This window comes from Staurois parvus, unplaced genomic scaffold (genome assembly GCF_062004578.1).
Source record: "Staurois parvus isolate SC_StPar_1 unplaced genomic scaffold, SC_StPar_1.0 ptg001476l, whole genome shotgun sequence".
NCBI classification, from domain to species: Eukaryota; Metazoa; Chordata; class Amphibia; order Anura; family Ranidae; genus Staurois; species Staurois parvus.
Genome location: NW_028319272.1, coordinates 167162 through 194222, shown reverse-complemented (window position 1 = coordinate 194222; position 27061 = coordinate 167162). Strand labels below are relative to the sequence as shown.

The following is a 27061-nucleotide window of genomic DNA, read 5'->3' as shown; positions in this document are numbered from 1 at the left end:
TTACCTCCGGGCGCTAGACGAGTCCGTTCCCCGCCCACACACTGTGCTTGGCTCCGCCTCCCAGCCCTCTCTGATCCAATCAGCGCCAGATCCCTGAATGGGCGGCGAGCTGTCAGTGGTCGCTAAGGACGCCGTCCTCCTTAGTAACCAGAGACTCACCGCTTTGTCCCGCCCACTACCGCGCGAGCCCTTGGAGCGCGCCCCCCTCGGCTGCACTGCAGAGACATATGGAGGGGAATGTGATGTGAGATGGCTGGAGGGAGGTGCGGAGCGGAGAGTCCTCTGTGTCTGGAGGGGAAGGATTCCTTCTATGTCGGCTCCGGGGCATGGACTTTGTAATCCAATCCCAGTGTGTTCAGGGTTATCCAATCAGGTACAGCGAGTTATGTCATGTGACCAGGGATGCCAGAAACCAGACCTTCTTCTCCTTGGCTCTGGCTCCACAGATCACCTTGTAGTCTCACTTCTCCTGCTGCATTCTCCATAGTATAGAAATGTAGTCTCCATAAGGGGTGGTGGGAACCCCTCATAATGGGCACAGCGGGCGTACAGACCCAAGAACTCAGCACAGGGATGGTGGGAACCCCTCATAATGGGCACAGTGGGCGTACAGACCTGGGAACTCAGCACAGGGATGGTGGGAACCCCTCATAATGGGCACAGAGGGTGTACAGACCCGGGAACTCAGCACAGGGATGATGGGAACCTCATAATGGGCACAGCAGGTGTACAGACCCGGGAACTCAGCACAGAGATGGTGGGAACCCCTCATAATGGGCACAGCAGGTGTACAGACCCGGGAACTCAGCACAGGGATGGTGGGAACCCCTCATAATGGGCACAGCGGGTGTACAGACCCGGGAATTCAGCACAGGGATGGTGGGAACCCTCATAATGGGCACAGCGGGTGTACAGACCCAGGAATTCAGCACAGGTATGGTGGGAACCCTCATAATGGGCACAGCGGGTGTACAGACCCGGGAATTCAGCACAGGGATGGTGGGAACCCTCATAATGGGCACAGCCATATTTATTGTATAATTACATAGGCGGATTCTGCTTTCTGCTTATTGGTTCTGTACACTGGCTGCACTTCAGTGCAGGTCCGTGGGTTCGGTCGGACGCCGTCGGTGCAGGTCCGCGGGTTCGGTCGGACGCTGTCGGTGCAGGTCCGCGGGTTCGGTCGGACGCCGTCGGTGCAGGTCCGCGGGGTCGGTCGGACGCCGTCGGTGCAGGTCCGCGGGTTCGGTCGGACGCCGTCGGTGCAGGTCTATGGATTCAGCAGTCATGTGACCATCAGATACCGCAGATGAGGATGAATGTTCCCTCTGTCCTCATCTATGACACCTCAGTGCACCCGCCTCCACCCAGAACACAAATCACCATTTCTGGCAGACTCGCCTTCTCATGTATTACTCCAGTAAAATAACAGAAGCATGATAATTCGGCGGGGGGGGGGGGAGTAATAATGGGGGGGGAGTAATAATGACACCCAGCTCCTCATATCACACATTTATAGACACCAATACTGAAATATTAATACTTCTCCCTGTACAGTACATGACATTCTCAATGTATCTAAAGCAAATGTTTCAGTTGTGGATGGAGTGTGGAAGGATTACATCTTCTGGCTATTGCCGGCTGTGTCCCCACTGGGAAGATTCACCCTCTCTAACAATCCCGGTGACCACTGTCCCTGGGAAGTGATGAAAAATCCACCATTTAGAGTTGTCACCAGAACAGGAAGGACATTTTCCAATTAGAACACTGGCTCTGGTGACAACAGTCTAGGCGGGGAATTCCTCTCACTTTGGAGTCATTTCCTCTCACTTCCTGTTGTTTTTTCTGAAACAGGAAGTGAAAGGAAATCTACCCAATGCAATGACAAATACCTGACAGGTTTTACCCTTCCTTACCCCGTGCAAAGGTAAGTCCAGGATTAATAAATATTGTCTACATACAAGACCCGCATGTAGTCTTCCTTGAGTCTCAGCGTGCTTCGTGTATTTCTTCCAGATCTAGTACAGTAGTGCTCGCTGTGTCTCTGCTGGGGAGATTCCCATCACTTCTTGTCCCGGTGACACAACAGGAAGTGAAAGAAAATCCTTTCAAAGGGTCACAACAACAGGAAGTTTTCCCCTGACCTCTTGTTCTGGTAACTCTGGTAAAATGTTGAGTTTCCAATTACTTCCTGTCCCGGAGACACAACAGGAAGTGAAAGAAAATCCTTTCAAAGGGTCACCACAACAGGAAATTTTCTCCTGACCTCTTGTTCTGGTGACTCCGGTAAAATGTTGTTTCCAATCACTTCCTGTCTCGGAGACACAACAGGAAGTTACAGAAAATCCTATGAAAAGGTCACCACAACAGGAAGTTTTCTCCTGACCTCTTATTCTGGTGACTCCAGTAAAATGTTGAGTTTCCAATCACTTCCTGTCCTGGAGACACAACAGGAAGTGACAAAAAATCCTATGAAAGGGTCACCACAACAGGAAGTTTTCTCCTGACCTCTTGTTCTGGTGACTCCGGTAAAATGTTGAGTTTCCAATCACTTCCTGTCCCGGAGACACAACAGGAAGTGACAGAAAATCCTATGAAAGGGTCACCACAACAGGAAGTTTTTTCCTGACCTCTTGTTCTGGTAACTCCGGTAAAATGTTGAGTTTCCAATCTCTTCCTGTCTCGGAGACACAACAGGAAGTGACAGAAAATCCTATGAAAGGGTCACCACAACAGGAAGTTTTCTCCTGACCTCTTGTTCTGGTAACTCCGGTAAAATGTTGAGTTTCCAATCACTTTCTGTCCCGGAGACACAACAGGAAGTGAAAGAAAATCCTTTCAAAGGGTCACCACAACAGGAAATTTTCCCCTGACCTCTTATTCTAATGACTCTGATAAAATTTTGAGTTTACAATCACTTCCTGTCCCAGAGACACAACAAGAAGTGAAAGAAAATCCTTTCAAAGGGTCACCACCACAGGAAGTTTTTTCCTGACCTCTTGTTCTGGTAACTCCGGTAAAATGTTGAGTTTCCAATCACTTCCTGTCCCGGAGACACCAGGACAAATAGAGAGAATCCTCAGAGCGTGGACACGGGCAGCCATATAGATTACACTCCTTCCAATATGGAATACAAAATTGGATACACATTAACCCCTCCTGGATCAGTCATTCCATAAGAAGCAATGAAGACCTATATCTATCTGTATACAGTTTATATAAGAGAAGGTTGTAACCAGGGGCGGACTGACAACTCATGGGGCCCCCGGGCAATAGGGGATCATGGGGCCCCTGTGTCTTTGCCCAAACTCAAAAAAGCCTATGAAAAACGTACCAGGGGCATCTCATGGGGCCCCCTACTGACCCCAGGCCCTCGGGCAGTGCCCGAGTTTCCAAATGGTCAGTCCGCCCCTGGATGTAACCTGCTTTATCCTGTTGCATTCCAATATACTCCACACCAGGTGAAAGTTCACATCTGCCTGACAGCTGTCAGTGAATAGCAGCATAGACAGCCGAGCCAAATCTCCAGTTTCCAGGAGGAAGCTAAGGGTCCAGCCAGCAATGTGACGGCTCCGGACATGTCGTACCCACCAGCCGTGATGCCCACTTTAGGGCCTTAACATACCTTACCAAAATGTCTGGCATGAGCCAAGGGGTGCGGCTCCATCCATTGTGAACGGCACCCCAACAGCACAACGCACAGCAATGCAACGCATAGACCGCGCCCCCTGAAGGGTCATGTGGTTTTTTTTTTTCATTGTGGTGCATCATGAACGCATCAACCCAACGAGACGCGTAGGTGTGACTGGGTCTTAAAGGGGTGGGGTCCCAGAAACACAGGTGGGGGAAAATCATTTATAGTCTGGAAATAGTTATTCTAGAGGCTCGAAGGGAAGCGGTCTTTTCTTCTGCCTGGAGATGGCCTTCTTGTCCCATCCTGCCATTGGTCAATGGGCATTCTTCTTCAGCCTGGCCAAAAGGCCTTTGGGTTTGATGGCTTTGGGGGACTCCTCTGAAGGCTCGTAGTTGGCCAGGTTGTCTATGGTGACCTTCAGTTCTTCGAACGTCGGCCTCTTGTGTGGATTGGTGGTCCAGCATTCCAGCATGACTTGGTAGATCTTTTCCGAGCAGTTGTCTGGAATGCCTAGCCTCTTGCCTTTCTTGAGGTACTGAAACAGCTCAGAGTTGGGGACACCTGAGGGACAGAAACGAGAGGTTGGTTCAGGGCCTCGGCTAATGCATTCTTCAAGGGAGGAAGGCGTTCAGGCGGAGTCAGTGAGCGAGCGGCTCTGCCCAGGGGCAGACTGACAACTCATGGGGCCCCTGTGTCCTTGCCCAAACTCAAAAGAGCCTATGAAAAAGGTACCAGGGGCATCACATGGGGCCCCCTACTGACCCCAGGCCCTCAATAGGGGATCATGGGGCCCCTGTGTCCTTGCCCAAACTCAAAAGAGCCTATGAAAAAGGTACCAGGGGCATCACATGGGGCCCCCTACTGACCCCAGGCCCTCAATAGGGGATCATGGGGCCCCTGTGTCCTTGCCCAAACTCAAAAAAGCCTATGAAAAAGGTACCAGGGGCATCTCATGGGGCCCCCTACTGACTACAGGCCCTCAACAAAGGATCATGGGGCCCCTGTGTCCTTGCCCAAACTCAAAAAAGCCTATGAAAAAGGTACCAGGGGCATCTCATGGGGCCCCCTACTGACCCCGGGCCCTCAATAGGGGATCATGGGGCCCCTGTGTCCTTGCCCAAAGTCAAAAAAGCCTATGAAAAAGGTACCAGGGGCATCTCATGGGGCCCCCTACTGACCCCAGGCCCTCAATAGGGGATTATGGGGCCCCTGTGTCCTTGCCCAAATTCAAAAAAGCCTATGAAAAAGGTACCAGGGGCATCTCATGGGGCCCCCTACTGACCCCGGGCCCTCGGGCAGTGCCCGAGTTTCCAAATGGTCAGTCCGCCCCTGCCCCAGACCTCTCTTTCATCCTGAAATTGACAGAATTACTACAGAACCCCCTAAATTACATACACATCTCAGAGAAACACTGACACATGAAGGCTGATCATGTGACCGAATGCCTAGGCATTTAGTCACGTGACCTGTGCCGACGGGTAGAGACAGGTAGTTACCTGGATAGGGGTTCATCCCCCGGGACATGATCTCATGTAAGAGGACGCCAAAGGACCAGACATCAGACTTTAGGGTGAAGCGTCCAAACTCCAGGGCCTCGGGGGCGGTCCATTTGTACGGGACCTCCTTAGAGTGGGACATATAGTAGTCATCCTTAAAGAAGAAAATACAGAAATTACAGATGAAATTCCAGCAGGAGGAGCATGTTACATTTTTTTCTTTTTACCAAAAGTGACACAATCATAGTATCAGTGTGGTCGGTCCTGGGGTGTCGGCTCTCACCGGGATAATCCTGGCCAAGCCAAAGTCGGCCACTTTGCAGATGTTGTTCTGTCCAATCAGCACGTTTCGGGCGGCCAAGTCGCGGTGGATACAATTCTTGGTTTCTAAGTAATGCATCCCGTCTGTTACTTGTCCTGCGATATCCAGGAGCCCATCTGTGTTCAGCTCCTGCCCTTCGCCATCTGAGGAAGAACAAGGAAGGTGGGCGATTGGCAGGAAACATCTGAGACCTTCTGAAACTCATGGGGCCCCCGGGCAATAGGGGATCATGGGTCTCCTGTGTCCTTGCCCAAACTCAAAAAAGCCTATGAAAAAGGTACCAGGGGCATCTCATGGGGCCCCCTACTGATCCCGGGCCCTCGGGCAGTGCCCGAGTTTCCAAATGGTCAGTCCGCCCTGGTTAGAATCCATCATCAGAATTTGGCTTTACCTCTCCCTACCCCTTCTGCCCCTGATTTGCTCTTGCCGTTAAGTCCTGCCTAAGGGCGGACTGACAACTCATGGGGTCCCCGGGCAATAGGAGATCATGGGGCCCCTGTGTCCTTGCCCAAACTCAAAAAAGCCTATGAAAAAGGTACCAGGGGCATCTCATTGGGCACCCAACTGACCCCGGGCCCTCAGGCAGTGCCCTAGTTGAGTGCCTGAGTTTCCAAATGGTCAGTCCGCCCCTGCTTGGTGGATATCTGCTGGTGGAAAGTGAGGACATCTCACAACACAGCAGAAAGCATAGTTTATCTTTTCAGGAAGTCTCCCCGCTGTCAGAATACAATAGCTCAGTGGGAGGGATTCCCCCATTCACAATGAATGTGTGGATGGGGGAATCAAGGCATTTTCTTTCATTCAACAAAAAAACGTAATATATGGGCTGCCTTAGACATTGCTCACAACACTAACATGCACATGGTCGTTTTCAGTCAACTTCACTCCTGGTCAGGGGCGGACTGACAACTCATGGGGCCCCCGGGCAATAGGGGATCATGGGGCCCCTGTGTCCTTGCTCAAACTCAAAAAAGCCTATGAAAAAGGTACCAGGGGCATCTCATGGGGCCCCCTACTCACCCCGGGCCCTCGGGCAGTGCCCGGGTTTCCAAATGGTCAGTCCACCCCTGCTCCTGGTCCACCTTAGGTTTACTCAATATGTTTCATTGTTGTACACAGTAGAGAGTGAAGGTTGCCCTCACCTCTCAGGAAGTTCAGGAGGTCCCCTTTAGTGAGGAACTCTGTCACTATATAATACGGATCCCCCACAGAGCACACGGCGTATAGGGACAGCAGGTTCCGGTGGCGTAGAGTCTTCAGAAACGCTGTTTCCTTCCGGAAGATTTCACGATTGGTAATATCTAACATTTGATGGAAGAAGAAGAAGACGGTGTTAGAATATTTTTTGAAGGCCAATGAACATGATTTCACACTGAGGTTTGTAGGACACACACTGAACAACAAATGCAAATCTCACTAAGTAACGCAAAACTCAGCCAAAGCTTTTTTTTATCTGAATGAGATAAAGTGGTAGAACCTTCACCATTGGGGGACAGTGGTCCAAGCGGAGACACTACTGCCTGAGAAAAAATGACAGCTAGATTTGTCTTGGTATCCACTGTCACTGTGATGGAAAGTGAAGGGAAAGCCAACATTTTACAGCTGTGACTGGAACAGGAATACATGGGAAATCTTCCAATGGGGACACCTGTTGACAGTTGTAAGAGTAGAACTTGTCACCCCTAAAAGCAAAAAATGGACCCTAAAGCAAAAAAATTGATCCACCAACATTTGTACAATAGCAAGAATATCTCCCAATATTTTCATGAAGTTTATGTTAGCAAATCTTGACTTGGGAGGGTGAAAGAGCAGCTCTAAATGGACAATGACTACCCTCTTGTGGTCATAAGCAGAAACAGGAACAAGTAAGCAGTTACTTTTGGTAGCATCGCCCTCTAGTAATCATTATTATAAATGACGTCCCTCAAAATATCGGTGACATCAAAGTCCCTGTCAACCTTTCTCAACCAGTTCCTCCAGTGGTTTCTAGGGGTTCCTTGAGAAGCTAATATCTCAAGGAACACATAGCAACCTCAGAGGTTGATTGTTAGAACGTCATTCAGGATGAATCCCCATCAGGAATGTAGCACTCACCTCCTAAAGTGCCCATTGATTCCTCCAGAGGTTTCTAGGGGTTCCTTGAGAAGCTCTTCTCTCAAGGAACACATAGCAATCTCAGAGGTTGATTGTTAGAACGTCATTCAGGATGAATCCCCATCAGGAGTGTAGCACTCACCTCCTAAAGTGCCCATTGATTCTTCTAGAGGTTTCTAGGGGTTCCTTGAGAAGCTCTTCTCTCAAGGAACACATATCAACCTCTGAAGGAACTCCAGAGGTTGATTGTTAGAACGTCATTCAGGAGGAATCCCCATCAGGAGTGTAGCACTCACCTCCTAAAGTGGCCATTGATTCCTCCAGAGGTTTCTAGGGGTTCCTTGAGAAGCTCTTCTCTCAAGGAACACATAGCAACCTCTGAAGGAACTCCAGAGGTTGATTGTTAGAATGTCATTCAGGAGGAATCCCCAGCAGGAGTGTAGCACTCACCTCCTAAAGTGCCCATTGATTCCTCCAGAGGTTTCTAGGGGTTCCTTGAGAAGCTCTTCTCTCAAGGAACACATAGCAACCTCAGAGGTTGATTGTTATAACGTCATTCAGGATGAATCCCCATCAGGAGTGTAGCACTCACCTCCTAAAGTGCCCATTGATTCTTCCAGAGGTTTCTAGGGGTTCTTTGAGAAGCTCTTCTCTCAAGGAACACATAGCAACCTCTGAAGGAACTCCAGAGGTTGATTGTTAGAATGTCATTCAGGAGGAATCCCCAGCAGGAGTGTAGCACTCACCTCCTAAAGTGCCCATTGATTTGGTTCTTTCCCCTGTAGGTGCTCTAGCAGCCAGGCACACAGTCTCAATCACTACTCCGGCTCTATGATCAGTCTAGGGGTATTCTTTTTGATGCTTATTGAAAAAACTTGAACTTTGGTGGGTGCAGGGTAATTGTGGGATACTCCTCCAATGGTAGGTAGTAACTTGAGGACACCTATCTTTCTCCTAAAGAATCTGAGCACAGTCCTTGTACTAATAAATAACGGGCTGAGTTACACAGGGACACCATGAACAATGTCCACTATAAGTACAGGCTGGCACTGATGTACAGTTTGACATGCAGTCACTGAGATCTCACACATCGGTCTGTACTCACTGATGTCCTTGGATATTTGATTGCCTCCTTCCAATATCTGCTAAACATATCTCCTGTGAATTCTCCAGACCAGATCCTCAAAAAAAAGTCCCTCAGCAAAGTTCAGTAGAATGGCTAGCATAGCTGGGACCTCAGTGAGCAGTAGAAGGGCACAGCTGGACTGGCCAGAAGCCCTTCAGGCTGCAATCTCCCCCTCCAGGACAAGAACTCTGCGCCAGGCCTTAGACTATTTATGCTTACTCCCAGCCAGCATCAGGGCACCCTCCCCCTGGGATTACCTGGAACTATATAAATATTCAGCTATTGATTTGACTCTCCCAGACCACTACTTTCCAGAACCCTCCAGAAGGCAGAGAGAAGTGGTCAAACCCACAACCATTGAGACACAGAACAGCCCAAAACAATCACAAGCTGCTCAACTGATTACAGTAGAGCTAAAGATCTAGATTTGCCTAACCTAAGTAGCAACCTAACTATGAGGTGGCTACAGGAGGAACCCCAGAGGTTCTTGATTATTAAGTAAACCCCATTTTCTACTCTTTTATTTAAAACTCTCAACATTCTACTGATCATGCTACTGTACTGTGAGCTGTAGGTCTAATCATTTTAGTGGGGGTTCCTGGAGACCTGAAAACCTTTTCAGGGGTTCCTTTGTGGTAAAAAAAAAAGTTGAAAATGGCTGATCCACCAAAATTTCAATTGCCATCCAATGAAAAAGTCTTATTTCAGGTAGTTTCTGCTAAGGACACCAGCTAGAGACTAGTGGACTACATGGGGTAGTGAAGCTTAAATTTCAGGAAACTCTTTCTAAAAAAAAATCTGGGTAGGAAAAGTTCCAGCCTGAAAACATGACCTTTTCAACCCGCATTGCTTTATGCCAAGTGGCTTCTTTACATTTCAGGGTGATCTAGATAACATGGTCTGTAGTAAAGCTCACTACATATGCACAGATTGGCCCTCACTTCCTGTACCAGCATCCAATCAGGCAGTGATGACGAATCCCTCACAGCAACAGAAGCCAGACTGAGCTTGTCAAGTTTATGTCTTGTTGTTTGTGTCCCATTTGAAGAGATTTCCCATAATTTTCTGTCTTCGTGACTCAACAGAAAGTGAGGGCAAATCTTCTAGACAGCAAGAAAAGTCTGATAGAGGTTCTAACCATTCCCCGCACAGTCAAAAACTAAGGGAAATGTTACTGGTTATCCGTAGTCACCAGATAAATGTGTTGTATTTTTGAGGGATCGGATGACCTTGTCCAACTGGATAGAAGGACTTTTTTCGAGCTTTAATTTGTTGGTGGAAATGGCCAGTGCTAAATGGGTGTAAAACGTTGGATCTTCACATGTGATCTGAAGATCTCTAGAATGGGTGTAGACATTGGATCTTCTCATGTCATCTGGAGATCTCTAGAATGGGTATAGAAGTTGGATCTTCTCATGTCATCTGGAGATATCTAGAATAGGTGTAGACATTGGATCTCCTCATATCATCTGGAGATCTCTAGAATGGGTATAGATGTTGGATCTTCTCATGTCATCTGGAGATCTCTAGAATGGGTGTAGATGTTGGATCTTCTCATGTCATATGGAGATCTCTAGAATAGGTGTAGACATTGGATCTCCTCATGTCATCTAGAGATCTCTAGAATAGGTGTAGACATTGGATCTTCTCATATCATCTGGAAACCTCTAGAATGGGTGTAGATGTTGGATCTTCTCATGTTATCTGGAGATCTCTAGAATGGGTGTAGACATTGGATCTTCTCATATCATCTGGAGACCTCTAGAATGGGTGTAGATGTTGGATCCTCTCATGTCATCTGGAGATCTCTAGAATGGGTGTAGACATTGGATCTTCTCATATCATCTGGAGACCTCTAGAATGGGTGTAGACGTTGGGTCTTACATCCAAGCAATGGGCTGGACAGCAAAAAGCAAATGAGCCTAAAATATTTTTTTATTCGCTAGAATATCTCCACCTTCTGATAAGGTCTACCAATGCTACATTTTTATACAACCACTGGACATTTTCCCAGCCTTTGAGAATATCTCAACTCAACATCCTTTTGCCACCTTCCCATGATGGAGATGATGTATCAAAACTGAAAGTTAAAGTTATTTCTTACATATTTTTTGACCTTACACTAAAAAAAATAGAAGCTGGTTTTCAGATTGACACTGGTTGAACCATAATCTTCTTCACCTCCAATATGTCCCCGTGGTTGGCTAACTTAGTCTGATATCTTGAACAGCTTACCTTGCTTTATGGTTTTAATGGCTACTCTCATCTTCACTCGCCCCTTCCAGGAGCCTTCGTGGACCTGCGCAAAATTTCCTGAACCCAGCTTCTTTCCAAGAATGAACTCTTCTCTGGGCCTTTCCCACTCATCTAGGGGTAGAGGATTAAGATCCATGGCCGTTGGCTCGTCCTGCGCTCAGGAGATAAAAATAGACAGAGTTACATACAAAGTATAGACAGGACCACTTCACTGAAAACTATCAATATCTCTAGTCGATTCCAGTAGCAATATCCCCTGACCACACCCAATCTCTGCCAAAAAGTATCAATCTTCTTGTTGCAGCCACTCTAAAGTGACCACCTTATGACGTACCTTGTAGTATAAAAAGTTAGGTGTGTGTTGTTGGGGTATGTGATTGGTCAAGGGGTGGCTGCCAGTAAGCTGGTTCCCCTCACGGGTGGGCCTAATGGGTGATATAGGTGTGTCATGTGATCCATCACTTTGAAGTCTCCTACTGGGAGAGGCTTACTTTTCAAAGTCTTGACCTCCCTTTTCCTTTTTTGTATTAGCTCTTTAATATGATCCTCATAGTTATATTGTGTACTTGGCCTCTCCAGGCTGGGTGAAAGCTCCAAGTCCCTTACTTTTTTGTCTTGGCTCGGGGATTGTGATTGGTGCACTGTGTCCTTGGGAATAGAATTGATATGTTTTTATCTTCACTGTGTACTCAAGTTTTTTGTTTGGCCGATTACCTGTTCACCTAACATGCGTCCTTCATTTACAGCCAGCCCATGAAGACGTCATAGGCGGGGGTTTGTTACATTTCTTGTGGGGCTGATTGTGTTTTCAACTCATGGGACCCCCGGGCAATAGGGGATCATGGGGCCCCTGTGTCCTTGCCCACACCCAAAAAAGCCAATGAAAAAGCCAATGAAAGGTACCAGGTCCATCTCATGGGGCCCCCTACTGACCCCGGGCCCTCGGGCAATGCCCGAGTACTCAAATGGTCAGTCCGTCCCTGGTTTTCAACTAAAGTCAATGTTCAAGGAGACCCTGAGGCAGGAGGATCCAGGGGGGTTCTTGACCCCCTTGCAAACTAGGCATCTGTTCTGGGCCACCTTTACAAAATCAAGGGGCCCTGCATTTAGTACCTGACAGGACCCCCACCAACCGGGCCAGTGAACAGTGTATGGGGGTGGGGGGGTCATCAGTGTATGGGTAATCATTGTACTGTATGGAAGGCAGAGAGCAATATGTGGGGGGGAAGTGAACAGTTTACGGGGGTCGTGAGTCGTGCACGGATCCCAGACAGGAATGCCGCAGCCAATCAGAACAGAGCGGGGGCAGGACCAGGGGCGGACTGACCATTTGGAAACTAGGGCACTGGCTGAGGGCCCGGGGTCAGTTGGGGGCCCAATGAGATGCCCCTGGTACCTTTTTCATAGGCTTTTTTGAGTTTGGGCAAGGACTCAGGGGCCCCATGATCCCCTATTGCCCGGGGGCCCCATGAGTTGTCAGTCCGCCCCTGGGCAGGACTTAACAGCAAGAGCAAATCAGGGGCAGAAGGGGTAGGGAGAGGTAAAGCCAAATTCTGATGATGGATTCTAACCAGGGGCGGACTGACCATTTGGAAACTCGGGCACTGCCTGAGGGCCTGGGATCAGTAGGGGGCCCCATGAGATGCCCCTGGTACCTTTTTCATAGGCTTTTTTGAGTTTGGGCAAGGACACAGGGGCCCCATGATCCCCTATTGCCCGGGGGCCCCATGAGTTGTCAGTCCGCCCCTGATTCTAACTATGCCCCAAGCTCAGCCTCCTGAACCGCCCCTACTGACCCACTAGAGCTTGGTCCTGGTCCAAAAGGGCTGACTGTACCCCTATATCAGCCAATCTCCACCAACACATATGAAGGATGCAGAATTGTATCCGGTGGGGGAGGGAGGATGGGGGATTCAGCAGGCTACTGACCGAGGCTTGTTAATATATTTGCAAATGCATCAAAATGCATAATATTTGCGTTTCGGTGTGCTGTCATTAACGTCTCTGGGCCTCCCAACGCACTATTTTTTCAAAACGCACTGCACTGCGTTGGGAACGGGCACTGATTAATTTGGGGGAGTCGGACACATGCAGGTGTTAAAACGCAACAGTATAATCGGGTCCTTCATGGCGTCTCACCTTCAGGCAAGGTTTGGTCAGCGTCAGCCCCTTCATGACCGGCTTCTCATAGTAATATTCGATGAGTTTGTTCAGATCCGGGAAGAAGGAGCTGGTATTCAGGTGGTAATCTCCCTGGGCGTCCCGCCTGATCTTGAAGTGTTTCACCGCGTCATTGGCTCGCACTGCGACAGAGAAATACGTTATGTTAACAATGAAGATCAGAGGAACCGCCATTGTTCTCTTGTGACTTTTCCTTCACGGCTTTGCGTGTTACGGTAAGGAAATTCCCCGCTCAGGTTCTGTTCATACCATGACATTCCCGTGTGTCCCGTGTAGGGCAGTCTAATCATTTCTATAGGCTGCCTTACATGCAGGGGCGGACTGACCATTTGGAAACTCGGGTACTGCCTGAGGGCCCGGGGTCAGCAGGGGGCCCCATGAGATGCCCCTGGTACCTTTTTCATAGGCTTTTTTGAGTTTGGGCAAGGACACAGGGGCCCCATGATCCCCTATTGCCCTGGGGGTCCCATGAGTTGTCAGTCCGCCCCTGCTTACATGCGAACAATTTGATAAATTTTATGATCCGATCAATGTGCAATTCAAATAAAACGATCAATCAGCAATCAAGTAGGTATAAGCCCCCCCCCCCCCCCCCTCCACCCTGGCCTTACGATCAATTCAGACTTGATTTAGATTGGATTCTATCAAACCGAGTCGATCAGGCAGGACACAAAATCATCGATCAGCAGCACTGACGCTTTGTTCAAACATTGTATTGTATTTCGAATAATCAGATTATTTTTTATTTTATTTATTTCAGGTACTTATATATCGCCGTCAATTTACACAGCACTTTACATATATATTGTACATTCACATCAGTCCCTAACCCTCAAGGGGTGTACAATCTAAGGTCCCTAACCCTCAAGGGGTGTACAATCTAAGGTCACTAACCCTCAAGGGGTGTACAATCTAAGGTCCCTAACCCTCAAGGGGCGTACAATCTAAGGTCCCCAACCCTCAAGGGGTGTACAATCTAAGGTCCCTAACCCTCAAGGGGGTACAATCTAAGGTCCCTAACCCTCATGGGGCGTACAATCTAAGGTCCCTAACCCTCAAGGGGTGTACAATCTAAGGTCCCTAACCATCAAGGGGCGTACAATCTAAGGTCCCTAACCCTCAAGGGGCGTACAATCTAAGGTCCCTAACCCTCAAGGGGGTACAATCTAAGGTCCCTAACCCTCATGGGGCGTACAATCTAAGGTCCCTAACCCTCAAGGGGTGTACAATCTAAGGTCCCTAACCCTCAAGGGGGGTACAATCTAAGGTCCCTAACCCTCAAGGGGCGTACAATCTAAGGTCCCTAACCTTCAAGGGGCGTACAGTTGAAGGTCCCTAACAGGGGCGGACTGACAACTCATAGGGCCCCCGGGCAATAGGGGATCATGGGGCCCCTGTGTCCTTGCCCAAACTCAAAAAAGCCTATGAAAAAGGTACCAGGGGCATCTCATGGGGCCCCCTACTGACCCTGGGCCCTCGGGCAGTGGCCGAGTTTCCAAATGGTCAGTCCGCCCTTGGTCCCTGACCCTCAAGGGGTGTACAATCTAAGGTCCCTAACCCTCAAGGGGCGTACAATCTAAGGTCCCTAACCCTCAAGGGGTGTACAATCTAAGGTCCCTAACTCACCTTCATACATGCACATACTAGGGAGAATTTAGACAGGAGCCAATTCACCCACCAAGATGTCTTTGGAGTGTGGGAGGAAACCAGAGGAAACCCACGCAGGCACAGGGAGAACATGCAAACTCCAGGCAGGTGGTGCCGTGGTTGGGTTTTGAACCAACGACCCCAGTACTGCCAGGCAGAAGTGCTAACCATTTAGCCACGGTGCTGCCCGATTATGACATTTTATGGTGAAAACGGAGCTGCAATTGATAACCTACGATCGTATCTTCCCACTAGTGATCAAATTCCACTTCCCCATGTACTATGTCCTCTCTGGAGTAATTGAAAAGAAGTTAATCAGATAGGAAGTGAAGCGAAACCCATATTTTTACAGTTGTCACCTAAACAGGAAGTGAAGGGAAATCTTCCAATGGGGTCACCTGTTCTGGTGACAGCTGTCTAATGATGGTCATTAGTGAGGAGTTTAGGTGTGCTCTGGCTGCGATCCAAACTGCGATCCCATATGGGCCAATCGTGCGGCCAGGGCATTCCCTGCCCAGCACCCACGCATATGAACATGTGACGCTGCAGGTCGGAGAATGCCCTGGCCGCACATGATTGGCCCATACGGGTGACAGCTTCCTGATGAGCTCACGCATGTAGGTTGGGATCCTATCCCGAACACATCCAAGCTCTTCACTAATGAACACCATTTGACAGTTCTCACCGGATCAGGTGTCCCCATTAGAAGATTTCCCTTCACTTCCTGTTCTGGTGACAACTGTCAAAGTTTGGGTTTCCTATCACTTTCTGTGCCAGCGACACCAGAACATATAGTGGGTGAATCCCCTCACCTATATAAAAACCTTTCAAAACTCCATCCAAAACTAAGAAAAGCTATAAACACGCTTTAAGAGGATTCAGGATTAGATTTGTAATTGTTTTGCGTTCTTAAGAGAACATTTACTTTTCTTCAATGACTTTAGGTTTTTGTTGGCCTCCAGGTCTGCTGATTGGCCTATGAGCCTTCGAGGCCTCCGTAGTGGAAGCAGCCATGATGGGCTCACATGGAGTAGAAAACAAGGAAGTGGCTTTGCTTTGATTGTGGTGAATACAACGTAAGAATACATTCTGGATGGATCCATGAGTACGTGATACACTGTGCCATAATGTACTGACCTGGTGACTGCCATATATATATTTATATTATACAGGATTTATATATTATTATTATACAGGATTTATATATTATTATTATACAGGATTTATATATTATTATTATTATACAGGATTTATATATTATTATACAGGATTTATATATTATTATACAGGATTTATATATTATTATTATTATACAGGATTTATATATTATTATTATACAGGATTTATATATTTATTTTACAGGATTTATATATTATTATTATACAGGATTTATATATTATTATTATTATACATGATTTATATATTATTATTATTATTATTATTCAGGATTTATATTTTATTATTATTATACAGGATTTATATATTATTATTATACAGGATTTATATATTATTATTATTCAGGATTTATATATTATTATTATTCAGGATTTATATATTATTATTATACAGGATTTATATATTATTATTATACAGGATTTATATATTATTATTATTATTATACAGGATTTATATATTATTATTATACAGGATTTATATATTATTATTATAATAATACAGGATTTATATATTAATATACAGGATTTATATATTATTATACAGGATTTATATATTATTATTATACAGGATTTATATATTTATTTTACAGGATTTATATATTATTATTCTTCAGGATTTATATATTATTATTATTATTCAGGATTTATATATATTTTAATATTATTATACAGGATTTATATATTATTATTATACATGATTTATATATTATTATTATTCAGGATTTATATATTATTATTATTATTATTCAGGATTTATATTTTATTATTATTATACAGGATTTATATATTATTATTATACAGGATTTATATATTATTATTATTATTATTATACAGGATTTATATTATTATTATTATACAGGATTTATATATTATTATTATACAGGATTTATATATTATTATTATTATTATACAGGCTTTATATATTATTATTATACAGGATTTATATATTATTATTATACAGGATTTATATATTATTATTATTATTATGCAGGATTTATATATTATTATTATACAGGATTTATGGCGCCAACAGTTTGCTCAGCGCTTTACAATATAACGGGAGACAATACAGCAACAATACAGTTCAATACAAGAGGGTTAGGAGGGCCCTGATCCTGGGAGCTTACAATCTAGGAGGCAATGCAAGTGAATGAACATGGCTTGGGTAAAAGCGATGGCTTCTGCACAGGGTCGGACTGACAACTTATGGGGCCCCTGGGCAATAGGGCATCATGGGGCCCCTGCGTCCTCGCCTACACTCAAACCACACCCAAAAAAGCCTATTAAAGGTACCAGGGGCATCTCATGGGGCCCCCTACTGACCCCGGGCCCTCAGGCAGTGCCCGATTACCTGAATGGTCAGTCCGCCCCTGCTTCTGCATTGGCACATTTGGGGAGCAGCCATCAGTGTATATCTGAACCAGGGGCGGACTGACAACTCATGGGACCCCCGGCAATAGCGGATCATGGGGCCCCTGTGTCGTTGCCAAAACTCAAAAAAGCCAATGAAAGGTACCAGGGGCATCTCATGGGGCCCCCTACTAACCCCGGGCCCTCGGGCAGTGCCTGAGTTTCCAAATGGTCAGTCCGCCCCTGGTCCGAACACGGCTACCTACAGACATTTCCATGCATTGGCGGCTGTAGGCGGCATGTGCGGGTCCAGAGCACCAGAAAGTGTCGGGATTTTCGGCTTCGGCACGCAGGAGCTGCCAAGTGTACAGGAGGCCTTGGGTGGCACTGTGGTGTGTTGGCAGCACGCTGATGTGTGTTTGTTGACACCCCACCACTAAAATTTGGACAGGCCCTTATCTAAAGCTTTGGATGGAGCTGGGCTGAGAGTTAGAACCCCTGTCAGGTTTCTATTGGCGTCTGGGGAGATTTACCTTTCCATTTGTATTCGGCACCATTATCAGAATTATAGAAAAACAAAATTCCAGTTGTCACCAGAACAGAAATGATGGGGAAATCTACCGATGGGGAAATCTTCCAAAGGGGAATCTTCCAATGGGGAAATCTTCCGATGTGGAAATCTTCCAAAGGGGAATCTTCCAATGGGGAAATCTACCGATGGGGGAATCTTCCGATTGGGAAATCTTCCAATTGGGAATCTTCCGATGGGAAATCTTCCAATTGGGAATCTTCCGATGGGAAATCTTCCAATGGGAAATCTTCTAATGGAGAAATCTTCCAATGGGAATCTTCCGATGGGGAAATCTTCCGATGGGGAAATCTTCCAATGGGGAAATCTTCCAATGGGAAATCTTCTAATGGAGAAATCTTCCAATGGGAATCTTCCGATGGGGAAATCTTCCGATGGGGAAATCTTCCAATGGGAAATCTTCCAATGGGAAATCTTCCGATGGGGAATCTTCCAATGGGGAAATCTTCCAAAGGGGAATCTTCCAATGGGGAAATCTACCGATGGGGAAATCTACCGATGGGGGAATCTTCCGATTGGGAAATCTTCCAATTGGGAATCTTCCGATGGAAAATCTTCCGATGGGAAAATCTTCAGATGGGGAAATCTTCCAATGGGGAAATCTTCCGATGGGGAAATCTTCCAATGGGAAATCTTCCGATGGGAAATCTTCCAATGGGGATTTCTCCCTGACATTGTGGAGATTTCATCTCACTTCCTGTTGTGACTCTGGAACAGCAAATAAAGCAAAGTATCTCCTGATGGAGCTCTAATAGAAAGGAGCCAACAAAAACAAGATGTCTGGATTGGGTGTGGATGATCGCCCGCCATGACCTGGTCACATGATATGGAGAGTGATGAGCAATACTAAATCCTGATCACAGTGGAAATCGGATATAAATTCTTTTTCAATGTTCTATTATTGGAGGTAACCATACGTCAGGCAGAGGAGGTTCTTTAATGTGAAGAGGACCAGTCAGTAACATTACAGATCTACATCAATAAATCTCTGACATCACAATATATAGTTATAGTCAGTCAGTGTCTAGGCTGAGATGATGTCCTCACTCTGCTGCAGGCCGGAGGAAGCATTTCCCCAGTCCCCCTATTGATCACTCAGATTTTACATTTTAACTTTGCAAGTCACAAAATGAGACAAGCAGCAGGGGCTGATTTGTGTCAAACATTTGTGAACACAGACACCAGGATTTACATGACTGTGTTATCTCTGAGCCGGTATCTCAGTCCAAGAAGCAGTTGGTGAATGCCTGAACAAAAATGTCCTCCTGGAGAGAAAAGCAGATGAAGACATTGTTAGGGGGAGTACTGTGACCTCCGTGAGAGGTAATAAATACCTGGAAGTATCACACCAACACATAACTGAGCATGCTGTATTTAACTTGAAATCACATATCCTCTCATCTTGTGACTTGCTATAAAGTTACAGTGTACAGCCTGAGTGATCCCTGGGGGGAGGAGACTTAGGAAATGCTTCCTCCTGCCTGCAGCAGACTGATGACATCATCTCAGCCTAGGCAGAGTCACCGGCTGCAGCTGAAGAATGACTTTCTAGTGATAGAACGATGGTGATGCTGTATGATGAGACTGACAGATTCACGTTAATCGTATATTTTATTTTTTTTCCTCTTTAATCCCGCAGGAAGATGAGGCCTCAGATCTGTCATGGCTGCCGCCGTCACCTTCCTTCCCATGATCCTCCGCTCCCCCCCTGCGGATTACCTGAGAGGGCGTAGACAAAGTCCTGCTTGTCGCTTTGGCGGACCAGGAAGGATCCGGTGGTGTTCCCGCCTTTCATCAGCAGATTGATGGCCTCCGTCCGCGAGAGTTCTCCGAAGAACCATCTGGGGAGACAGGTACACTTATTATACAGAAGGCGGGGCACCTACCATAAAGAGCGGGGGAGGGGCAGACTGTCTGCGTTACACAGAGCAACCAATCACACCATCTCCTCCATTTGATGCAACTAAAGTTGGACATACACTATACAATCTGATTGTACAATCACCTTTACATTGATCAGATCTGTGTAATCTGAACAATCCATGACATTAATATACAATCAGGGGAGCCCTTGTACTGCATGGCAGTTGGTGGATCTCATGACGAGGGGCGGACTGACAACTCATGGGGCCCCCGGGCAATAGGGGATCATGGGGCCCGTGTGTCTTTGCCCAAACTCAAAAAAGCCTATGAAAAAGGTACCAGGGGCATCTCATGGGGCCCCCTACTGACCCCGGGCCCTCGGGCAGTGCTGAGTTTCCAAATGGTCAGTCCGCCACTGCTCATGACGATTGAACAATGACATTGTAATGTGTATGGCCGGCTCCAAGCAGATTGTACAATCTGATTGTAAGGGGTGTGTGCAGTACTAGAGGGGGGATGTGCACCCGTATGGCTGGCAGGCTCTTGAACACAGACTTTGCCCTCTTCTCCTGCGGGAGGAGACGAGTAATCTGATCTATGAGGACGAAGTCTCCTCCGCTGTGCCAACACCTCCCCCATCATTGCAGCTTCTATGGCTGAGCCCAGCGTACAGTACAGGCCTGTGTGTAGGAAGAGGTTGTACAGGGGTGACCTGAAACATGAGACTGTCAGAGCTGCAAGGCCAGTACAGGCCTGTGTGTAGGAAGAGGTTGTCATCAGCCTTTATACAGGGGTGACTTGAAACATGAGACTGTCAGAGCTGCAAGGACAGTACAGGCCTGTGTGTAGGAAGAGGTTCTTCTAATAATGTGTGAGCCTGTCATCTGCCTTTATACAGGGGTGACCTGAAACATGAGACTGTCGGAGCTGCAAGGACAGTACAGGCCTGTGTGTAGGAAGAGGTTGTACTAATAATGTGTGAGCCTGTCATCCGCCTTTATACAGGGGTGACCTGAAACACGAGACTGTCAGAGCTGCAAGGACAGTACAGGTCTGTGTGTAGGAAGAGGTTGTACTAATAATGTGTGAGCCTGTCATCCGCCTTTATACAGGGGTGACCTGAAACACGAGACTGTCAGAGCTGCAAGGACAGTACAGGTCTGTGTGTAGGAAGAGGTTGTACTAATAATGTGTGAGCCTGTCATCCGCCTTTATACAGGGTCAACTGAAACATGAGACTGTCAGAGCTGCAAGGACAGTACAGGTCTGTGTGTAGGAAGAGGTTGTACTAATAATGTGTGAGCCTGTCATCCGCCTTTATACAGGGTCAACTGAAACATGAGACTGTCAGAGCTGCAAGGACAGTACAGGCCTGTGTGTAGGAAGAGGTTCTTCTAATAATGTGTGAGCCTGTCATCGGCCTTTATACAGGGGTGACCTGAAACACGAGACTGTCAGAGCTGCAAGGACAGTACAGGCCTGTGTGTAGGAAGAGGTTGTACTAATAATGTGTGAGCCTGTCATCCGCCTTTATACAGGGGTGACCTGAAACACGAGACTGTCAGAGCTGCAAGGACAGTACAGGTCTGTGTGTAGGAAGAGGTTGTACTAATAATGTGTGAGCCTGTCATCCGCCTTTATACAGGGTCAACTGAAACATGAGACTGTCGGAGCTGCAAGGACAGTACAGGTCTGTGTGTAGGAAAAGGTTCTTCTAATAATGTGTGAGCCTGTCATCGGCCTTTATACAGGGGTGACCTGAAACATGAGACTGTCGGAGCTGCAAGGACAGTACAGGTCTGTGTGTAGGAAAAGGTTCTTCTAATAATGTGTGAGCCTGTCATCGGCCTTTATACAGGGGTGACCTGAAACATGAGACTGTCGGAGCTGCAAGGACAGTACAGGCCTGTGTGTAGGAAGAGGTTGTACTAATAATGTGTGAGCCTGTCATCGGCCTTTATACAGGGTCAACTGAAACATGAGACTGTCGGAGCTGCAAGGACAGTACAGGCCTGTGTGTAGGAAGAGGTTGTACTAATAATGTGTGAGCCTGTCATCGGCCTTTATACAGGGTCAACTGAAACATGAGACTGTCAGAGCTGCAAGGACAGTACAGGTCCTCTTTAAGCTATTCGGCCATGTTGTGTCTGCTCTGTTACAGGAGTTGGGGATTTAGGGAGCGGAGACCGCAACCAACACGGTTCTCAAAAGATACGAGGAGATACATTTGTATCCAGGTGACCCCATGACCTAACACTGGTATTATTATATCATAGACTATTAGCAGTAGTCGTAACAACAATAAAAAGATGGATTATTATATATTGTATTATTATTATTATTAACAGTATTGATATTTAATTTTGTATTTATTATTATTATCAATAATAATACAAAATAATATTAGTAATATGAAATACTGTTAAGGCTAGTAATAATAATAATAATAATAATAATAATAAAAAAAAAAGAATAATAAATTTACTATTTAATTATTACTATATAAAAATACGATGTAACAATAAAAAGAATAATAATATCTAAAATAATAATAATACATAATAATATTAGCAATATGAAATACTGTTAAGGCTAATAATAATAATAATACATATGTATTAGTAGTATATTTTGTATTATTATTATTATTTTAGCCTTAACAGTATTTCATATTGGTAATATTATTTTGTATTATTATTATTTTAGATATTATTATTCTTTTTATTGTTACATCGTATTTTTATATAGTAATAATTAAATAGTAAATTTATTATTCTTTTTTTATTATTATTATTAGTAGTAGTAATAAGAATATTTTAATTATTAATGCTTCTATCTATCTTATTATTGTTATATCTAATATTAATAAAACAATAAAAATAATAATAAATAGTGTAGTTATTGTTAGTAGTAATGTTATTATTATTATCATTATTATGATTTCTATATTATTTTCTTATAACTAATAATTTTAAGGGCAGCACAGTGGCTAAATGGTTAGCACTTCCGCCTGGCAGTACTCGGGTCATTGGTTCGAATCCCAACCACGGCACCACCTGCCTGGAGTTTGCATGTTCTCCCTGTGCCTGCGTGGGTTTCCTCCGGGTACTCCGGTTTCCTCCCACACTCCAAAGACATGCTGGGAGGTTAATTGGATCCTGTCTAAATTGTCCCTAGTATGTGTATGTATGAATGTGAGTTAGGGACCTTAGATTGTACGCCCCTTGAGGGTTAGGGACCTTAGATTGTACACCCCTTGAGGGTTAGGGACCTTAGATTGTACACCCCTTGAGGGTTAGGGACCTTAGATTGTACACCCCTTGAGGGTTAGGGACCTTAGATTGTACACCCCTTGAGGGTTAGGGACCTTAGATTGTACACCCCTTGAGGGTTAGGGACCTTAGATTGTACGCCCCTTGAGGGTTAGGGACCTTAGATTGTACACCCCTTGAGGGTTAGGGACCTTAGATTGTACGCCCCTTGAGGGTTAGGGACCTTAGATTGTACGCCCCTTGAGGGTTAGGGACCTTAGATTGTACGCCCCTTGAGGGTTAGAGACCTTAGATTGTACACCCCTTGAGGGTTAGGGACCTTAGATTGTGCGCCCCTTGAGGGTTAGGGACCTTAGATTGTACGCCCCTTGAGGGTTAGGGACCTTAGATTGTACGCCCCTTGAGGGTTAGGGACCTTAGATTGAACGCTCCTTGAGGGTTAGTTACCTTAGACTGTACGCCCCTTGAGGGTTAGGGACCTTAGATTGTACACCCCTTGAGGGTTAGGGACTGATGTGAATGTACAATATATATGTAAAGCGCGGCATAAATTGACGGCGATATATAAGTACCTGAAATAAATAATAATACATCTTTTTTATTATCCTGGTGATCATTATTACTGCTACTAATAATAACATTATATATATACACTTATAAGATATAATAATAATACAAAATAGCAATAAAAATAATAATATTACTAATAAACCAATAATAATAATACATATTTTTATAATCATTTATATTAATATTCAACAAAATAAAAATACAATATAATAATAATATCTAACCCTCATTTGTCACCTTTGGGTGTCGCTGTCATTCCATGTCTGTGGCTCCGCCCCCGGTGTACCTGTCTGATCACTTCTCAGTGAGTCACAGCGATTGTTCTGACTTTATCCAGCATGGGAAACCACACAGCAAAATGTTTTTCTGCTACACCTTCTTCCCAGAACCGGAGGAGACTCTGCACACCCACAATGTAATGGACCATTCCACCTGAATGTGATCTATTAGTTGTAGGCTGAGGCCACCCCTACTTCTCCTATAGGTGTGATCTCCCTGATATCATTCCTGACTCTGCTCCTGCACACCTCGGAGTTTTGTCTGACTTTGCCCACCTATGTGTGTCCTGGCTTCTCCATAATTTAAGATAAATATAATCCCCTTGGGCTGGGGAAACCCCTCATAATGGGCACAGCGGGTGTTCAGACCCAGGGACTCAATACAGGAATGGTGGGAACCCCTCATAATGGGCACAGCAGGTGTATAGACCCGGGGACTCAGCACAGGGATGGTGGGAACCCCTCATAATGGGCACAGCGGGTGTACAGAACTGGGAACTCAGCACAGGGATGGTGGGAACCCCTCATAATGGGCACATCGGGTGTACAGACCCGGGAACACAGCACAGGGATGATGGGAACCACTCATAATGGGCACAGACCCGGGAACTCAGCACAGGGATGGTGGGGACCCCTCACAATGGGCACAGCTGGTGTACAGACCCGGGAACTCAGCACAGGGATGGTGGGAACCCCTCACAATGGGCACAGCGGGTGTACAGACCCGGGAACTCAGCACAGGGATGGTGGGGACCCCTCACAATGGGCACAGCGGGTGTACAGACCCGGGAACTCAGCACAGGGATGGTGGTAACCCCTCATAATGGGCACAGTGGGTGTCACAGCTTGACAAAGGATCGTGCTTCCGCCACTAGAGGCCAGTGCATACTCTGAAACGCGTCGTATTGCATCCTGGTCAGTGACGTCATCACGCCGACGTTGCGCTCTAGCTGCCATTGTGGACGTGCACGCCGGCCGGCTCCACAGCTGTCTCCCTCCAGCCACCACGCTGTCGCAGCGAGACGCGGGCACAGGGAGCACCGATGGCAGCCGCTCTGTGTTGGTGTGACACCTTACTGTAACACGCCTGTAGTAATCCACATACCTGTGAGAGTTCCTACCTTTATACTACAGTAAAGTGTTGTGCTGCACTTACAGGCGCCTCTCCTTCTCTCCTTCACACAGAGTCTGCTACAGTACTGTATGGAGCTTGCCCTGAGTGCCCCGCGGACCCCCCCAATCCAAGTCACCCCAACCATCACTTCCTACTAACACACTGTTCTGGACTCGGTTTCAGGATTTGCGCTGATTATTACTTCTTCCTCTTTTTTCACTAATATTGAACCCTGATTGGTGGCGTACCGGACTCCAATAGTGTCATAGATCCAAATTGGTAGATTTCCACTGCTGATTACTCAGCAACAACAGCTTACATATATAAAGGGAAAGGGAACACTTTAAAGGGAATCAGCCCCAAATAAAACATTTCAAATAAAAATCTACCCTTAGCAGCGGTTCTACTGCTTTCATCTGAAGCTTCTCACACAGGCATTCAGATTAATAACCTACAACTCATGGGGCCCCTGGGCAATAGGGGATCATGGGGCCCCTGTGTCCTTTCCCAAACTCAAAAAAGCCTATGAAAAAGGTACCAGGGGCATCTCATGGGGCCCCCTACTGACCCCGGGCCCTTAGGTAGTGTCTGAGTTTCCAAATGGTCAGTCCGCCCCTGCGAAATAAGGAGACGTGCATTGCTGACTGGACAATATTCGCTGCCTGGCTGTCTCTGGCTTCAAGTCAGAGAGAGAACTGGGTACTTGCGTGAAGCAGCTGGATCACCATGACAGCCGGGTAAAGGAGAGGTCAGCACCGACAGCAGGGCAGATGAAAACATATGTTTTTACACTGCAGATTACTCGGCAACCACAACAAATACATACGAAGTAAACCATTCTACAATGCTGCGACCTTCACAGGCTCCTATCTCTCCCCTCAAATTTCTTCGCTTACTTGACCTTTAATGTAAAACTCGAATTCGGCACTTACTGCTGCTCCTGCACTGACCCTTCCTCCGCCAGGTAATTGCAAGGCACGAATCCCGTTTCGCCGGTCTTACCACCGAGGGCGTTGATTCTCTCCACCAGCCACCAGTCCCCTTTTGGGTCCACAATTTGGAAGAGGTCACCGGCCTTGAAGCTCAGCTCCTCCGTCCCGCAGCCATCGAAGTCCCAGAGGCTGACATACCTGTGCACTGCCATTGTCATGATCACATAACCGTCCATACCAGAAGCCAGGGTCAGAATGAGAGTCCTGGTGGCTGCATGGCCAGGAAAAGTCAGCAGGGAATTTCCAGCGGAGGGATGACTCCTGGAAGAATTAGGGTGTGGAGGGTTCAAGGCCACACAAATATGTAAATCTTACCGGCTGGGTCAGTCTTAAGTAATTACTGGGTCACCACCGGCTGAATTCTACTTCCTCGTTGTTGTCACACCTCTCCACAGAGCAGAGAGGAGGGAGGGGAGCAAGAAAGTCACCTGCTCAACTTTCTTCAGTCCGGGACAAGAAATAAAGCTGGATACAATTTGTGGTGACCCCCTTTTTGATGGTGACCCCCTTTATGATGGATGGGGATCTGACACCCCATAAATCACAGATACTTGGGGGCTGTTTACAAACAGAAGCTGTATGTGGATCTGTCATCCCCTAAATGACAGATTCCTGGGGGTTATTTGATTACAAACAGAAGCTGGATGGGGATGTGTCTGGGTTGCTTTGTTTACAAACAAAATTTAATGCGGAACTGTCATCCCCTAAATGACAGATTCCTGGGGGTTGGTTTGTTTACAAAGAGAAGCTGGATGGGGATCTGTCATCCCCTAAATGATAGATTCCTGGGGGTTTCTTTGTTTACAAACAAAATCCAGTGCAGATCTTCCACCCCCTAAATGACAAATTCCTGGCAGTTTGTTTATTTACAGACAGAAGCTGGATGGGGATGTGTCTGGGTTGCTTTGTTTACAAACAAAATATAATGCAAAGCTGTCATCCCCTAAATGACAGATTCCTGGCAGTTTGTTTGTTTACAGACAGAAGCTGGATGGGGATCTGTCATCCCCTAAATGATAGATTTCTGGTGGGTTGGCTTGTTTACAAACAGAAATTAATAGAGATCTTTCATCCCTAAATGACAGATTCCTGGGGGTTATTT

At 46.3% G+C, this 27061-nt stretch overlaps 1 protein-coding gene across 1 annotated transcript; it reads right to left on the bottom strand.

Annotated features, from left to right (window-relative positions):
• Positions 1 to 1497: 1497 nt before the first annotated feature.
• Positions 1498 to 26333, bottom strand: PTK6 (protein tyrosine kinase 6). The gene is made up of 8 exons (XM_089662440.1): positions 25900 to 26333; positions 19590 to 19711; positions 13068 to 13231; positions 10908 to 11079; positions 6595 to 6753; positions 5414 to 5595; positions 5131 to 5284; positions 1498 to 4195 (listed from the first exon to the last, which is right to left on the bottom strand). Exons 1-8 carry the CDS (start codon positions 26133 to 26135, stop codon positions 3948 to 3950), a joined length of 1437 nt encoding a protein of 478 aa, XP_089518566.1. The 5' UTR covers positions 26136 to 26333; the 3' UTR covers positions 1498 to 3947.
• Between the last annotated feature and the right edge of the window lie 728 nt (positions 26334 to 27061).

What these genes read in the sequence shown, in the direction of transcription:
- PTK6 (XM_089662440.1), bottom strand. Translation starts at nt 26,135, where the DNA reads ATGGACGGTTATGTGATCATGACAATGGCAGTGCACAGGTATGTCAGC. An exon ending in GGGTCAGTGCAGGAGCAGCA is followed by an intron (nt 19,712 to 25,899) that starts GTAAGTGCCGAA and finishes CTGTCTCCCCAG; the next exon opens with ATGGTTCTTCGGAGAACTCT. An exon ending in CATTAAAACCATAAAGCAAG is followed by an intron (nt 6,754 to 10,907) that starts GTAAGCTGTTCA and finishes ATCAAATGTTAG; the next exon opens with ATATTACCAATCGTGAAATC.